The sequence below is a fragment of the Nanorana parkeri genome, unplaced genomic scaffold (genome assembly GCF_000935625.1).
Source record: "Nanorana parkeri isolate BGI_ZX_2015 unplaced genomic scaffold, ASM93562v1 scaffold401, whole genome shotgun sequence".
In the NCBI taxonomy this organism is placed as follows: domain Eukaryota; kingdom Metazoa; phylum Chordata; class Amphibia; order Anura; family Dicroglossidae; genus Nanorana; species Nanorana parkeri.
In genome coordinates, this window is record NW_017306669.1 from 643391 (window position 1) to 661572 (window position 18182).

General features: G+C 43.4%; 1 protein-coding gene across 1 annotated transcript; it reads right to left on the minus strand.

Annotated features, from left to right (window-relative positions):
• Positions 1–204: 204 nt before the first annotated feature.
• CNN2 (calponin 2) lies at positions 205–17373 on the minus strand. The gene is made up of 7 exons (XM_018559513.1): positions 17017–17373; positions 8063–8184; positions 6293–6359; positions 4874–5011; positions 2716–2832; positions 1467–1613; positions 205–835 (listed from the first exon to the last, which is right to left on the minus strand). Exons 1-7 carry the CDS (start codon positions 17074–17076, stop codon positions 584–586), a joined length of 903 nt encoding a protein of 300 aa, XP_018415015.1. The 5' UTR covers positions 17077–17373; the 3' UTR covers positions 205–583.
• Between the last annotated feature and the right edge of the window lie 809 nt (positions 17374–18182).

Genomic DNA, 18182 nt, shown 5'->3' on the forward strand with positions numbered 1-18182 from the left:
CTCTTAATAGCATGCATGGCTATCTGCATAGTAGACACCACCGGTTCCACTCTGACCCTGAGGGATCATTGCAGCATTAATGAAACAAGCCAGCAGAAAAACTTCCATGAGGTCAGCAAGGTGTATGCCGACACCTCTAGATAACCACTAATACGCCAATTTCTACTGCCTGAGGTCATCAAGATAAGGCAAAAATCATCTGATCTCTTTGGGTACCTTGAGTGGACATCCCCAAAAGGATTAGCTACATTGGAGAGGAGCATGTTTTTAGCTCCACAAAACACTTTTGAGGTTAGAGAATTCACTATTTTTCTAGGCTTCACAAAAATAGGTATGGCTAATACTATCTCCCCTGAGAACTGTAAGGCACTTACTGGGTCATAAGCATACTTCTATACAAAATGGCAGTATTATATACTTGTATCATTTGAACCTTTTTGCGTTACTACAAAAAAAAACAACAAAAAAAACACACCTCTTCAACAGCAAATACAAAAAGTCTACATTTTTGGGAGGGGGATAAGGCACTGGGGAGGAAGGCAGCTTGGTCTGATAAGGAATGCAGATTATATTGTGCACCCATCTAAAAGTCCTGTTCATGAATATAATTGTACGGTTGCTGTTCATTTTGATCCTGATCCGGTAGGTCATCAGGATTGCCTTTAGGGCAATATTTAGGATCGTAGATCTGCCGCCCCAAACCAAAAATCTGGCCACTTTGATTGGCTCCTTGGTTAGATCCCATCTGCAGTGACATGGTAGAGTTGTCACACTTCTCAGTACCCGTTTTGGTATCATAGATGTGTCTTCGTGTTCCTGGAGCTGTCATACCCACCTGGAACAATATTACAGATTAATGTGTACGTAATCAAAAATGGTTAGCACATAAAATGTAAATGTTTTATTAGGGAGATATACCATTTCCGATGCTATACAGCTGTACAAATATAAATTCAAAAGGAATAGAGGACAGGTATATAGGTGTTGACTAAAACGTGCATATTCTTGTTTTACATGGCACTGGAGGGATAGATAGATATAGATAGAGAGAGAGATAGATTCCCATTTTCTATAATAAATCTAGGTCTCAGTAACATTTGCACCATTTAGAATATAGCCAATGTTAAATTCACTAGCCACGGTGCCTTTGAAACATTTTATTCTTGAAAATTGTCATTTTATCAGTGCTTCACCACTGGTTCCCAGTGAAGACCGGTTACATTTAAGCCTGTTCTAAATCCATATTTGCTTAAAAGAATATAGCACACAATCTACCCAGTTAGGTCTTCTTTCTATAAATGTTTCCCCAAGTATGCATGAAAGATAGCCATCTCTTTGCTTTGAGTTGCAACAAACTTTACATTCTTTATGGTTACGCCTCATTTCTTAAGGACAAACTTCTGAGTGACCTACACAGTTATACACAGCAAAGTCTGAAGCCGCTTCGGTTATGAACTTTCGCTCACCTGGCTGGCTCCTTTGTTGGTTCCCATTTGAAGACTTATAGTGGACTGATCCATAGGTGGCAAGATATTATGCTTTGGGTCATAGAGATGCCTTCTTGTCCCATATGCAGTCATGCCAGACTGGCTAGCACATTTATTTGTCCCCATCTACAAGAAAAGCACAGGAACCAAGTTACGAAGAAGAAATCTGTTGGATATAATAAAACGTCTCAGTTAGTGCTCTCCTTGAAATATACACCATTGCCAAAAATTTGGATTCAGGTGTTCCGTGAAATTTCCTTGCTACTAAATATTCCACGATCAACTGTTTGTTATAACAAAGTGGAAGCAACTAGGAACAAAAGCAACTCAGCCAGGAAGTTGTAGGCCACGTAACATGACAGAGTGGGGTCAGAAGTCGCCAACTGTCTGCAGAGTCAATAGCTACAGACCTCCAAACTTCATGTGACCTTCAGATTGGCACAACAACAGTGCGTAGAGAACTTCATGGAATGGGTTTCCATGGCCGAGCAGCTGCATCCAAGCCTTACATTACCAAGTTCAATGCAAAGCGTCGGATGCAGTGGTGTAAAGCACGCCGCCACTGCACTCTAGAGAAGTGAAGACGTGTTCTCTGGAGTGACGAATCACGCTTCTCTGTCTGGCAATCCGATGGACGTGCTTCGGTTTGGCGGTTGCCAGGAGAACGGTACTTGCCTGACTGCATTGTGCCAAGTGTAAAGTTTGGTGGAGGGGGGGATTATGGTGTGGGGTTGTTTTTCAAGGGTTGGGCTTGGCCCCTTAGTTCCAGTGAAGGGAACTCTTAAGGCATCAGCATACCAAGACATTTTGGACAATTTCATGCTCCCAACTTTGTGGGAACAGTTTGGGGATGGCCACTTGCTGTTCCAACATGACTGCGCACCAGTGCACAAAGCAAGGTCCATAAAGACATGGATGAGTGAGTTTGGGGTGGAGGAACTTGACTGGCCTGCACAGAGTCCTGACTGCAACCCGATAGAACACCTTTGGGATGAATTAGAGCGGAGACTGCAAGCCCGGCCTTCTCGTCCAACATTAGTACCTGACCACACAAATGCCCTTCAGGAAGAATGGTCAAACATTCCCATAGACACACTCCTAAACCTTGTGGACAGCCTTCCCAGAAGAGTTGAAGCTGTTAAGACTGGAAACCCATCCATGTGTTCTCTTCACCGATATTAATTACAAAAAATTCCTTCTCTAAATAAACATAGCCAATCATTCTTACCTGCAGCCCTATAACACACTGCCCAGCCTTTTTTACATTATCATCAAAATTTCTGTGTTGCTTCTCAGCATATTTCACCCCAATATCCACATCACTATGAAGACCTCTGGTCTTTGCCTGAAATAGAAGATTAAAAATTGAAAACAGTTTTAAAAAAGGAGATGAAGTAAATAATTTTTACAAATACTAATTAGAAGCATGCAACATGTCCTTTCACCCTGGTTTGGAAAGGAGCAAAATAATCAGTTTATGATATTGGATGATCCTGCTGCTTCTATGGTCCAGCTCACAGGGGTAGAATTACTGTAAGGGCGAGTGTACAATGCATTTGAAATCAGTTACAGTCCACCTGAAAAACTTTATCAAATTTCCTGAGGGAAACAGGAAGATCTGTTTTGGACTCACTAGATCCTGCTTGTTCATTTCCCCTCTTATTAAGCTGTGGACAGTTCCCAGGGAACATGAACAGTAGCGCTATTGATAAGCGAAAAACAATGAAATCTGCAAACATGTTAAAACAAACGTTCTAGAGGAAACTAAAAAAAAAAAATAAAATTAAAAAATAATACGCTTTCATTGAATATTAAAAGTGACATTAAAGTCAAAAATGTTTTTCCCCCCAATGTTAATGTCAGCACTTACCTTAAATGATGTTTCATCATTTAAGGTAGGGGTTAGGGCTTTTCCCCATAGTTCTCCCGTTACCCTTAGTTCTCCTAAGGGTAACGGGAGGACACAAACTAGTGTCCTCCCGTCACCCTAAGCTCAGTATACCGCGAGCTGTATACTGAGACCCTGCAGCTGAAACGGATCCTGACAATTATGTCTGGATCCGCCCATGAGTGACAGCTGGCTCTGCCTATCTAGAGTAGGGCTGCAACAACTAATCGACATAATCGATTATTGAAAAAGTTGTCAACTTTTTCAATAATCGATTAATCGGCTTCCGATCAGTTGGCCCTGTACACAGCTCCACACAGGCTGCGCGCTGCACCTCCTCCCCACCTCACACTCGTCGCTGCCAGACCCGCCCGCCCGCATCCACGCTCTTCACGCCGCACCTCCTCCCCGCCTCACACTCACCGCCCGCCCACATCCACGATTGGCACAGGGACGCGGGGAGATGTAGTAAGGAGGAGCAGGTGTGGGGGGATGACAGCCGCTGATAGACAGGTCCGATCTCAGAAGCAAGTTGCAGAAGACTGCTAAGGTAAGCCTGCACTTTCCCACACTATAATGTATTGCTGGGATTTGTATTCCTCTATAGCTGATGGTACATTGCGCTGTATATTATACCATCAGCTATAGAGGACTGCAAATCCCAGCAATACATTATACACTGTATGTATAATGTATTGCTGGGATTTGTTGTGTTCCTATATAGCTGGTGATATTCTGCATTGCGCTGTATAGAGGACTACAAATCCCAGCAATAATACATTATACAGCGCAATGCGGAATACCACCAGCTAAAGAGAACTACAAAAACCAGCAACAGTACATTATACAGCGCAATGCAGAATACCGCCAGCTATAAGGTACTATTGCTGGGATTTGTTGTAGTCCTCTATAGCTGGTGGTATTCTGCATTGTGCTGTATAATGTACTATTGCTGGTATTTGTAGTCCTCTATAGCCGGTGCCATTCTGCATTCATTGCTTTATAATTTTACACTTTCCTTTTCACTATAATTGCACACCACACTATTTTTTTTCTTTTTTACTTCCACCGCTCCAAGCTTGCTCCTGTGATGGAGTGCAATCTCAATACAAACTAGTAGTCCATCACTGGAGCCATTTTTTAAAATTTGTTTTATTGTTTATCCGATTAATCGAACTTAATAAATCGGCTAACTAATCGATTTTGAAAATAATCGTTAGCTGCAGCTCTAATCTAGAGGCAGAGCCAGCTGTACCCGCCCATTCCGCCAGTCAGCGCTTCATATTTTCCCCCATATGAAAACTGCAGATAATATAAACACAAACCTGCCACTACACAAAAATGCCTACTTGAGATGTACATTGGCATGTATATGATCTTTTTATAGCACTCCTACATTATCTGACACATTACAACATTGGATAATGTGAACAACCTGACACAAAAAATAAATGAAAAAAAACTTTGGAAATGAATGAGACAAAAATTTCCAATATACCCTTCCAGCCAGGGCCAGCAAAGAAACTTGCACTTGGGTCATATTGCCATTCTCAAACAGGTCATTTGCTTCAAACAGATCTACAGATTTCATCCCATAACTAGACATGGCTCGGATAAAGTTTGAGAGATTTTCCAGCTGTGAAACAAAGAGAAGATCAATCAGTATTTGGCGCCGATTATTAGTACAAGAAATGCATACATTACCATTTTAAATTCATTCTACATTGACATAATCTGTACATTCTTCAGTGTTGGGATAAAGAACTCTTCATTGCATTTAATATCGCATAACTTTAATCCTATGGTTTTCAAAAAGCATATGATTTCTATTATTCCTCCTATAAATATGAGGTTTTCAGAACCATTTTTGGAATTGCAACAAAGCCTAAAGGAGGTATTTAGATAGCATCAGCAATTTAGACAAGACTTTCACATCAGTCCCTGCCTTCAAGGAGCTTGCAATCTAAGATCCCTAACATACATACATACATACGAGGGCCAAATTAGACAGGAGCCAATTAATCTTTCAGCATGTCTTTGGAGTGTGGGAGGAAACCCACACAAGCACAGGGAGAACATGCAAACTCCTGGCAGATAGTGTCCTGATCGGGATTTGAACCAAGGACACCCAGTGCTGCAAGGCAGAAGGTGTTAACCACTACATGCTTGCATTATTATTAACTTTAAGTCAATGTGAACACATACATTACAAGCACATTGTTGTACACAAAATACTGACTACCATAATCTTCTCTATTTTGATAAAATATAAAACATTTAGTACTTTTATTTTACATAGTTGTTTTTTCTGCTCGAAGCAGCTGTTCTGGCCACATGACCTCTGACACCGCACCGATATCACGCTTTTACATCGTTCAGCTTGAATTTATGGCATCTTCTTACCACATGCCTACCCAGCAGGCTATAGGACATTCAAAATAAGCCTATGCAACTACAAACTTTTTAGTGAAAAAAATTCCATTAATATCAAAATGTGGCTTATTTGAGTGGAGACTGAGGCCCCATTCACACTACGCGACATACCTTTTGCAGCGGATCCACGCGGCCGGGATAGTGCGACTTTTGGGGCGACGTTCCAGCGATGGTAGCGCGACCTTCACCGTCGGACTCCATTAAAAAATAGAAAAATCGTGCAAAATCCGCCGAAAAAAGGGTCCTGCTGGAGCGACGAGCGACATGGAGCTAAAGCAGCTCCTTTGAGTAGCATTGGCCTGCGACCTCTCCCGATATCGCGTGGCAAAAATGCGCGATATCGCAGCGGAAATCGCTTAGTGTGAATGGGGGGCCTTAGCCAGGACTATTGTGCCAATAAAATCAAAGGACATTGATTTCTATGTGTAGTCATGGCTGTAAAAATAAACTAAACACACACACACACACATTACTTCCCACTTACCTGATGCCAGTTTTGCTTGGAAACATTGACTTTTGGAATGGCATTTGAACTTAACTTGTTCATGAGTCTAAGATGGGGAAAAAGAAGAATGTGTTATTAGTAGCATTATGGGAAATTAGCACCAAGACAATTTACTTCCAGATGTGGACTTTGTATGACATCTAGGACTGCAATCACAATTGTGAATTTTTAGGCACCTACCATTTCAATTGAAATCATTGTAATGCATAAACAAACGCTTCAATAAATTTTTTATTGCACGTTAACATGCATTTTCACCAATTTTAATGGAAACACATGCGTGCTATATAGTGCATATAGGTGTGCATCCTGTCATAGTGCCGTTCCACTGCAGGACAGAGTTTTCATCTTCCAATCGCCTAACATGACATCTGGGATCAGATTGGTTGTTGCAGGTAACTGCTAAACTGTTTTTTGCTTTTATCCCCAACCACCCAACCCTTTAAACTTACACTGTTGCTTGTATGGCTGTTCATGTCTAGAGCGTGTGTATAGCTCTTCACATCTCAGTTTGCAGAAAGAGAGTACAGTGCATAATATCAACCAAGTTTCCTTCCCCAAATGGCAATCAGGCTTAACAGCTTTTTTACTGACAACAAAATACGTTTCGCCAACTGTCAATAACTTTGACCTCCCCCTCCATCTCTAAACCGCCCACCTCTGGCAGCTACAAATGGAGAAAGCAATGCCACATAATTGTCACAGGAAGCCCAGAAGTGTCTTTGACATGTGAGCGATAGGTACAGTTCACCTTTTCTGTGCTGCAAGATGTTAGCACTGAATAGGAGAATAACTTGGTCAGCCACAAAGTCTGAATTTGAGTGATCAGCACATCTTTACATTTATGGGTCCGGTAGATGCCCTTAGGCCAGCGGTAGGCAACCTTGGCTCTCCAGCTGGGCTGAAACTACAAATCCCATAAGGCAGTGCAAGCCACAGGCATGACTCCCAGAGGCAGGAGCATGATGGGATTTGTAGTTTCAGCACAGCTGGAGAGCCAAGGTTGCCTAACCTTGCCTTAGGCCGTTTTTTTGGGGGTTTTTTAAGAGCAGCCTCTGATTAATATGAATTTTAATATAACCATAAATACAAATGCTCAGATGAACCACATATTACCTATATGTACATATCAGCAAATATGGGTGCCTGGGAGGGGATGCTCATCCCTGCATATCAGACCACTCTATTTAATTTAAAAGGTATTCTTCCTATAGATGCTGAATCATATAGAGGAGCTCTGCTCCTTAGATTAAAGCAGTCTTGCAGGTTGTTGGAAGTGTTTGGTATCATGACTTAGAGAACCCCTATGTGTCTTTACACAGTGTTGGAAATGGGCATATTACTTGCAAAGATTGAGTTGTTTATGGGCTCCTTAGTCCTGTAGTCAGCCTATCTCCAGCACTTATCACAAACATTTCCAGCTGATAAATCTCTAGGGGAACACACATTTTACCATGTTCACTTGCGAGTCTAGCCATAGAGATGGCGATTAAGATAGCGGGGAGACCTGTCTGAGCAGTCAAGGATCAAAACAGATGTCTTACTGCCCATCAATTTTTGGGAAACATCTGTCTTATGAGAAAAGCAATCATATTACATTTCCTTTAACACTCCCTAACCATCTTCCACTTTCCTAGGGCACATTTACTGACTGTCCTAGACTGGCAGTCCTAGTTAATAACAGCAATATTAATATGAATGAAAAGGGATATTTTTTTTTTTATATAAAGCAGAACCTCAAATACTTACTCACACAAGATGACACCATCCTTTAATCCCTTCTGGAAGTCTGGACCAATGGACATTCCAGTGACCTCTTCCATCCATATTTTAAGCTCAGCCTCCTTTTGAGGATCATATTTCTGAGCCAACTAGAAAAGAAGGGTAGACATTGTTAAAACCTAAAAAGGAACTTTAAAATGTAAGCTTCCACAAAGTTGCAAAATTACACAACAGGCCCACCGAGTTACAGTGCTTGGGTCAGGCAATTAGGAGCTCAGGCACTCAACGCAGCATGGAAGGAGGTAGGGATTTGGTCAAGTGTGCCCTGATGCCCAGAAGTACTACATTTTTATGGCAGCAGTAGGGATGAGTGCAGACAAGTCTAGGCAGCTACTTCTGAACAGACAGCTACCTTCCTTAATATGGACAAAGCATAGGTTTGCTAAAAGAAGCTTTGCTACATTCAACACAGTTGTGAAATGACCCATAAAGTGGAGAAGACTGCAACACTACACCCACACATACAGGTGAGCATGGATAATAGAATTGTGTGTTCAGCAAACATTCCTGAAGCAAAAAAATATATTGTATAGTCTTAAATATAGATGCGGTTGTTTCTTAACCGTGAAGTTTTTGTTCACAGATATGAGCAAAGAGAAAAGACAACCATCCAATATAGAAACAAAAGCCCCCACCCCGACTTATGAAACTTCCTTTCCATCTGTGAGCTCTTTTGGATTGCGATACTCCTCTCTGGGATGGTGAAAGTGAGTAATTAGCCCTTGGCGATATGTGTCAGATTCATACAGGGTGTGGAATCTACTGCAATGTCATTGCACTCATCACAAGACGACTTGATTCCAACCCATTTTCAATGATGAAACCAGCTACTTGATCTTATCAGTACAGGCATGCCAAAAATAGGAAAAGAAGTAGTCATATGAGCTTATACATACAAAAAGGGATGGTAACAGAATGCCAGTAAACACCGGTTTGCAGCGACCGGAGTTCAAGCCCAGATCAAGAACACTTGTAAAAAGAAAAAAAGTATGCAATGATGAAATCCTGGGTTTGTGTCAGGGCTGGGCAAATCCCAGGAGCCAGGTTGCCAATGCTCCTTGAAAAAATATGACATCTAGCACCTAACTTCTGGAGGTTTTCACTAGTTGTCAGTGGAACTGGCTCCTGGATTGGACAGACAGGCTCCTGAACTCAATATTAAATTTGTCCGCCCATCTTCTGTATTAAAGCGGCTGTCCAAAACAACCAATATGGGTAATGATGGTCTCTAAAATGTTTATTGTGCAGGCAGGAAGCTGAGGCAGGATCTGTTTTGTAGCAGTAAGTAACTGCCACTCCTGTAGACACCGGAGCCCAACCAGTTATGGCCAATAAACCATCCAAAATAGTTTTCCTTAGGCAACTAGCAAACTCACACAAAACTAGTATCTATCAGATGTTATCTATCACTCTCTATAGAGTGATGTTATGGTGATCAGATTGACTTACACTGCTTCACAGCAGCACTAGACTTACCACTGCTTCACAGCAGCACTAGAGTGTATTGTGGATGCACACCGGCCTGTCTTGCTCCAACATCCATAGTCATTCACAGAAAAAAGTCCGGTTGCACATGTCACTGAAGACTTTATTTAGGAGCCAATTATTGGGTGAAATATGTTAGAGTGAAAAGGATCCATGGCAGGACAATGTGTACCTGTGTGCTACAATAAATCCTGCAGCGAAGTTTGCGGTGTGCAGCCGGACTCCCCCCCCCCGTGAGTGACTATGGTAATCAGTAAGGATGCACCAAAATTTTGGTCGCAAATGGCACTTTGGCAAAATGCCATCTTTTGACCGAAATAGCGGTTTCTATCGTTTCTAATAGCGGATCCCTGGTTTCTCTCTTGTGCCAGAGGGGACATAGAGCAGCGCTCAGCGTGGAGGAGAGAAATCGTCACAGGAGGCTGAGTGGTCTAGGGTAGGAGAGCGATGTGAGCGGCCGATGTCTCTCGTCACGCACCGCTCAGCCTCCTGTGAAAGATCAGGAGAGCAGCGGTGTGGGGAGGAGACAGCTGTCACAGGAGGTCCAGCCGGCAGTGCGGGGAAGAGTCAGCTGTCAGGGAAGATCGAGCTCTCCTCCCCACACCGCTCACTCAGCCTCCTGTGACAGCGAGTCAGGATGGAGAGCGGGTACAAGCACTCAGCGATCGCTGAGTGTTTGTAAATAACTGAGGACATAGTATGTGTATTGTGTCCCCATTTATGAATGAACGGGAAGTGATCACTTCCTGTTCATTCATGATTGTGGTCATGGTAAACGTGTGTGTGAGTGATATAGATATATATATATATATATTACACACACACCGTATTTTTCGCTCCATAAGACGCACTTTTTTCCCCCCAAAAGGAGGGGGAAAATGTGCCTGCGTCTTATGGAGCGAATCCTGACGCCCGAGACATGCAGTTTCGTATCACTCGTATTAAAACCGAGCAGCGGCGACGATCGAGATCACCATAGAGCAGACGAAGAACGGAGGTTCTTCGTCTGCTCTGTGTGATTACCAAGACCGTGGCGCTGTAATCACAGCGCCACCTGTCTCAGCGGTCACTAACTGCAGCTTCGTAGCGGACCGTAGCTTCTGTCACAGCTTCTATGACAGAAGCTGTGACAGAAGCTACGGTCTGTCAAGTGCTCCATAAGTCACGCCGGACCTCCCTGCGTCCTATGGTCCGGTGCGTCTTATGGACTGCAAAATACGGTATGTATAATAAAAAAAAAAGTTACACATTTTTTTTTCAGTTTCGCTCTGACTTTTTGTTTTCGGTTTTGAAAATGTAATTCCAGTGCACCTCCAGTGATCAGATTGCTATATCATTGGATAAACTTGCAGTTCTGTTCCTTTTTGGTTTTCAAATACTTTGTTACATCTCAGTCACAGTGTGTTGTCACTTTTTTTTCCCTTGACGGAGAAGGACTTGCTTGTACAAACTGATGGAAAGAAGCCTCTGGTCCTGATTTATTGAAGTGTTAAACAATAGTGCAATAAATTGTACCACTCCTTAGTTTAGACATCCAATTCAAATTTCACAGTAAAATTTTTGTTTCAACTTTCTATTTACGTTAAAGCGACATTAAAGTCAAAAATATTTTCCCCTCCCCCAATGTTAATTAAAGAACTTACCTTAAATGATGTTTCTTAATCCGATCTTCTTTTCTGTCCTTTTTAGCCTTCTCTCCAGCGCTGCTGCGGGTCTCCGATCCAGCGTTGACTCCTCTGTCCTTGCTGGCACTTCCTGTCCCACGATGTCTGCATGCGGGTGCACGCGTCCATAGACTTACCTTGTGTCTCTCCTCGTCTCCTGGCCGAAAATGTGAACTGTGCATGCGCCCGCCCGAGAATTTTCACATTTAAGACACAGGTAAGTATTAACGCTTTTCAAAGCGGGCTTTTTTTTTAAACACTTTTTACATATATTTACTGCTTGCTAGCAGTAGATATATGCAAAAAAAACGGAGGCTTTAATTATCCTTTAAGCTCACTGCTTTTTACTTCTCACATTAGTAAAGCAGACCCTTTGTGTGTTACAAGATGAATGCTTACCAAAGAGGTTGATTTGCTCTGCCAATATAGCTTTATGGGATAGCTTTTTTCTGTAGCGATATAGGCCTATACTGAATCTTCTGTGCCCTTAGGGACATGTCAGCCAACAATGAAAGCAGAACTAGACCTACCAATTTAATGGTTTCCCAAAACAGTTACTTTTAAAAATGAGAACTATGAGGCAAGTGATTTTCACTCAACCTCAGTTCGAGCCGACGTGTGACAATGAAACTGTCACACGTCGGCTCAGTAGATCAGGAAGTGAGCGAACACATACAGGCATTTACTCACTTCTCTATCCTGTCATGGCTCTCTGCCGTGACTGGGGAGGGGCTGGATTCCCCCCTCCAATCCTCCAGCGCTGACTGGCGGAACGGACGGGGGAGGGGCGGGTACAGCTGGCTCTGCCTCTAGATAGGCAGAGCCAGCTGTCACTCACGCAGCTGGGCGGATCCAGACATAATTGTCGGGATCCATTTCAGCTGCGGCGTCTCATTATACCGCAAGCTGTAGCTCGCAGTATACTGAGCTTAGGGTGACGGGAGGACGTTAGTTTGTGTCCTCCCGTTACCCTTAGGAGAACTATGGGGAAAAGCCCTAACCCCATAGTTCTCCTTTAATATGTATATCGCCTGGTCACAGTTCTTTCAAGTTAATCTGTCCCGGAAGACATATGAAGACTACCATTGCTGCATTTCTTCTGAACATGCGAGTTGCTTGGCTATATCTGGTATCAATGCTTTTGAGTTACTGACCTGGGACAAGTATGCAAGAAGTGATATCAGAAAAAAAGAACATTTTTCCAGGTCAGTTTTCTTTTAAAGCGGATCAGCGTGATGGTAATGCAATCAGCCTTTTCAGAAGTTTTGCATGAAAAGGTGACAGGTGGAAACTCATATGGTGTCTTGCTATGGATGTTATTCATTCCTACACTTTTTATAAACCTCCCATCTGAGTAACAGTTCAATGATATCAGTTCCAGAAACTTCATTATGTGATGCTCAAAAATCGGAAGCAATAACATAATATTGTGGGTGGAACACACACACGTAATTGGTGGATTGGTAAACTGAGCAGTTAGCTCTTGTTCACACCTAGGCGTATTGCATATGCGCGTCTGTTGCGTGTTTTTTTTACCGCGATGCGCGGTAAAAAAGTCGCGCGACCGTTGCGCGTTTCCGAAGGCTACTTGGCTGTATCCCAATAGAAACGCGCAAACAAAAACGGCCCAAAGTAGTACCTGGACCTTTTCAGGCGTGGGCCGTTTTGTAGCGCGTTAGGGACAGGCGGAAATACGCCAAGGTGGGAACGAGACCATTGACTACAATGCAATTTATATTTTTGACCGTTTTGTAGAGCGTTCGTCGAGCGTAGAACGCGCTACAAAACAGTCAGGTGTGAACGAGGGCTCACCCTCCTGCTGACTTAGCAGGGATCCACCTATGCCACATTGCACTTGTATTGTCACATTAGAAGGAGCTCCTCAAACATGTAACCCAACTGCGATTCACAAATTAGATTCAAAGTGGATCTTCTAAAGCTGGCCATACAGTGCTTAAATTTCAGCCAAAATTGTGTGTGTAGCCCCGTCAGCAGCACTCTATTTGACAAAAGTTGATTTTTCAAATTCCCATTCACACTTCTGTGTTCAGAACATGTGATGTGCGTGCAGTACCATTACTTGTTATTGGCACCCTAAAAGCATCTGGTAAGACTCCAGGTCTTTGCCTGCGCGTTGAAATGCACATAAACAGGTAGTCAAAAACAATGTGAAGCTCGCAGTTCAAAATGCTGCATTAGCATCTTTGCCGTGCATGCTGCAGCTCAATGGAGTGAATGGACCGACATGCAGCACATACGGACAGAAGCGCTGCAAGTGCATGCCAAGTGTGAGCAGGGTCTGACTGCAGCTAACGTTTGGCTATCCACTAGTTGCGGGCACCGGCCATCAAATTTCAATAGCCTGGCAGGGGGAGATTACCTTCTCCATGCTGTTTAGCGTGGACAGGGGAACCAAGCCTTTTTTTGTTCAGCCCATGGCACTGAACAAGAGAAAAACACCAAGTGTTTAGGCTATGATCATCAGAAAACGAACAGTCATTTTACTGTGTGAGCAGCTAGCTTCAGACCACAGCCCTTCATTCAGGAAGCCATCCAACCCTCCCCCTCAAAAGAAAAAAAAAAGAACAAAAAAAAAGAAAAAAATAAAAAGAAAAAAACTTTAATTCAAAATATCATAAGCGCTTTAAATGCAACATGGAGTTTTTTTCCCTGTAGGAACAAGCCCAAATAAAATTCAACATTTCCATTTTTGTTTCCACAAGGTTTGTATTGCAACCATCTGTGGAGGAAATGCTGTTCAGTTTTTAGTACAACAAAGATCACAGCGGTGCTGGTGCTAAATACAAGGAGAAAAATAATAAGGTATCATCTATCCCTTTCCTTTACTACTGCTCCATCCCCAGTGAGTCAGAATACAGATATTTGTCAGTTACCTAAAGCTCGATCCATATGGCCCTAGAATCCAGGAAAAAATTTAAATAAATAAATAATAGGACTAAATGCAAAGGGAACCTCAACGCAACATACGAGAAGGAAGGAAACCATCGCCGCTAGAGTTGTATGTACCTTCTGAGAAGGACCTCCTGTCATTGTAAAATGAACGGAAGTGTACTATGCTGCAACTGCAATGCATGTGGAAATGACTTTTGCAGACTGCGAAGATTATATTGTTCTATTTTACTACCACACTAGTGTCTTTCCCAGATCTGTTAATCTTCAGTTTTTGCTTAGTCGGTCCCCAAAGTTAGGTTCTTGGTAAACAAAGGAGATTAAAAGCACCAGATTAGAACATCTGTGGGCATCTTTAGGCATTGGAATAATGTGGGAATCACTAAATGAATGAAATATTGCCTGGAGTTTCATGTTGACAATGGCGGAAAATTTGAGCAAGGAGAGGTTGAGTTGCAAATCTGGTTGCTGTAGGTAAGGAGCAGACAGTTAAAAATAGCAATTTGGTTGCTGTAGGTCAGGGGCGGACATGCCTACAGTATGGAATTCAGGAGCCAGCAGGATATTTTTCCATTTACAACAACTAAAGCAAACCTCTAAAATTGGGCGCCGGCTATAATTGGCTACCTGGCTCCTGGGATTTCCCCAGCCTTGCTGTAGGTGTCAATTGATGTTCTACTACAGCAGCTTGAGGGGAATGGGCAAGTGTTTGATTCTTCTTTGTTTTTCCAAACTCCGTCCTGCAGTAATGTTTTTGTAAACTCTGAGAATCAGCAGTAAAGGTAGAAGATACTTCGGACAAACACCCCTGGTATAAATGTACCTAAAGCCAAAATTGCCCCTGCGGCTCTGGATGGAGTGGGGAAGGGTTTGGCAACAGAAGATGGCCAGCACTCCAAGTATAAATCTCCATTAACACACCACTTGTGAGTGCCGACCATCTTCTGTTACTCTGTATGCCTGGCATTACCACAGGCCATGCACCCCTGAAAAATGTATGAGGAATTGGTGCGGGACAGGTTGATAATTAAAAAAGGTTTTTACTGCTACTCTTTACTTGGCCCAGTGACAGAAAATTATTGGCAATCCAAAAGGTTAAAAGTTGTCACAGGAAAAGGAGGCGAGGGAATATCTGCTAATGGGGACACCTGTTTATTAGGGGATTAGCCCATCACTTTACAGAGATATCCACACACTTCCTGTTGTGTCTCTAGGACAGAAATTGAAGGCGAGTCTCCTAAATAGAACACGGCGAAAGGAAATCTGGCACGGGTTCTAACCCTTCCCTCTTCAATTCAAACAATGTGAATATAGACTAAAGTAGGGTATACATCAAGGTTTGTCAACTCCAGCCCCCCGGCTATGTTTTTAACTGCAGATCCCAACATGCCTCTGCGAGTCATGCCTGCAACGATCAGTCTTGCAATACCTCATGGGACTCGTAGTTCCACAACAGATTGAGGGCCTGAGTTGCCCACCCCTGGCATACATGGTTAGAAATCAATTTTGGAACATTCATTTACCTTTCTAACAGTTGATGTGGTTGAAATTGATCATTGATTTCACCATAGCGATGAAAATAGTTGAAGCAGCATGTTGGAAAATTTCTCAGACGAAACGGAATTCTAACAGTGAATGTGGCTTTTGTGCAGGAAACTCCATTCATTCCGAAATTGAAAATAAAATGAAGATCCAACAAAATTCTGAATGACATTTGTCAAGCGTCTGATGGCATTATCAAACGTTCTAAATTGATTTTTTGTACAAAAATCTACCGATGTATACCCTACTTAAGAGGGGATTGCCCTCACAATGGAAAAATATCCTCTCACATCCTGTCGAGCCTACAGGGCAGGAAGTAAAAGGAAAACACCCGCATGAGACAAAGATGAAAGCAGAAGTGGGCCCATTCATCCTTGGGATTGGGGCAGTCTCATGAATTACTCAGTAAGAACAGTTGGAAGCCTGATACCAGGGGTGGGAAAACTCCGGCCTTCAGCTAAGTTTGAAGTGCACCTGTGGCCAAACTACAGGCAGTAGACAATTTGCAGAATAATGAGCTTTAAAAAAAAAACTAAAAAAAAAAAAAACCCATCCCTAACCTGTCTAACTGCTTTTAATATGAAAATATTACAGCAAGGCTGAGCAAACTAGCCCTCCAGCTGTGGCGAAACTACAAACTCCGTCTTTGGGAGTCATGCCTGTGGCTGTGAGAATCCTTCAATGCCTCATGGGATTTGTGGTTCCACAACAGTTGGAGGGCCAGAATTTGCCCACCCCTGGGCTCTCCACACAGCAATGACAGCTGACAGCAGCAGGTTGAATGTAATCGGACAAGCTGTGATCACCTACGGACGAGCGCCCGTGAATGCAGACAGTTTGCATCCAGGGGTGGTAGTGTGAAAGTAATCACTGCTGTACATTTAATCTGTGTACACCTTCAGCAGCTGTACAAATGTAATTATTAGGATGAGATGCTTAGTAGGACCATGTTCAGCAGGCCACCCAGTGTCCTCAGGTTTGAAACTTCTCCCACCACACCACGTATACGCACACCACCCATTCTAGCCCCTCCTTGCCCTATAACGCAATTAAAGAATGTAAGAAAGAGCTCTGATCACACTAGCCAAATCAAAGTTGTACACTTTCCGTATGGGTTTTACTACAACTGGAGCAAACATAATTTGGAGAAGTTGCCCATAGTAACCAATCAGCTTCTCTCTTTTATTTGTTCAGTTCAGCTTTGAAAATGAAAGCTAGAAGCTGATTGGCTGCCATGCACAGTCCGCTCCCAGAGTCTGAATGAGCTCTGCACAGCGAAAGATGCCCGCCGGGCACTTCCACCCATGATGTTCATCTTACCCTGTTTTTGACTTCTGCAGACAGTCCATAGGACGGACCCTTGTTGAACTGAGAGCTCATGCTGCCCTGTTACTGAGGAACGCCTTCCGATGTAGCCGCCGCTGGTCCTGTCCCCAAACTTACTGCCCCGTCTGTCTGTCTCCGCTTCTGTTTGTCTGGGTCAGTTTCCTCTGATTGAGTCAGTGTCTGCGCCCGGGCCCCGCCCACTTCTCCTTCATTGGCTGACAATAAAAATCCCCATATAAGGGCAAAGAGCGCCGAATTCCTCAGGATGGGTACGTCCTGCCAGTCCCAAAATGTGAGCGAATACCCTGTGAGGCTCCGGTGCAGGCCAGGTACGGGGGAGCCACGCCTAGTCTGCAGGTATGGGGGACTGCGAGTCACTGCCCCCACCCAGGCGTGCCTCATGACTACTTCTGAGGTACTGCAAACGACCGCGGGCTGTGTGCTGCACTTTCTACTGCACGGGTCCTGCTGTTCAACACAGTTCCCGTGACCTTAGTAGCAAAAGTCCTAGTTTTTGTAAAATGAAATGGAGTACTGGATGATGAATGCATTGTATATGCAGTGGCGTAACCAGAGTTCTGGGCGCCCGGGGCAGAATTTTTTTTTCGCCAAGCAGTGCCCAGCGGGGATGAAAGAAATCACGGCCGCGCCGGCAAAACGGCAGGAAAATGTCACTTTCGGCATTTAGCCGAAAGTGCCATTTTCGGCCGGCGCCCCCCCCTTCACTTTTCGCCCGGGGCCTGCGCCCCTGCTGCACCCCCGGTTGTTACGCCACTGTGTATATGTGAATATATATATATATATACACATACCTTAGTTATGTGGAACCGAATCACTCTGCCCTTCATACCTCTTCCAGTGCCCCCCTATTTAGCTGTAGACCACTGAGTGGAGTTTAGCAAAACTAGAACTGTTGCCCATGACAACCAATCAGCTTCTTTGATTATCAGATCTTAAAGTGACATTAAAGTCAAAAACATTTTTCCCTCCCCCCAATGTTAATTAAAGCACTTACCTTAAATGATGTCTCTTAATCCGATCTTCCTCTTCTTTCCTGTCCTTTTCAGCCTTCTCTCCAGCGCTGCTGCGGGTTTCCGATCCAGCGCTGACTCCTCTGTCCTTGCTGGCACTTTTGATCCCGCAGTGTCTGCATGCGGGTG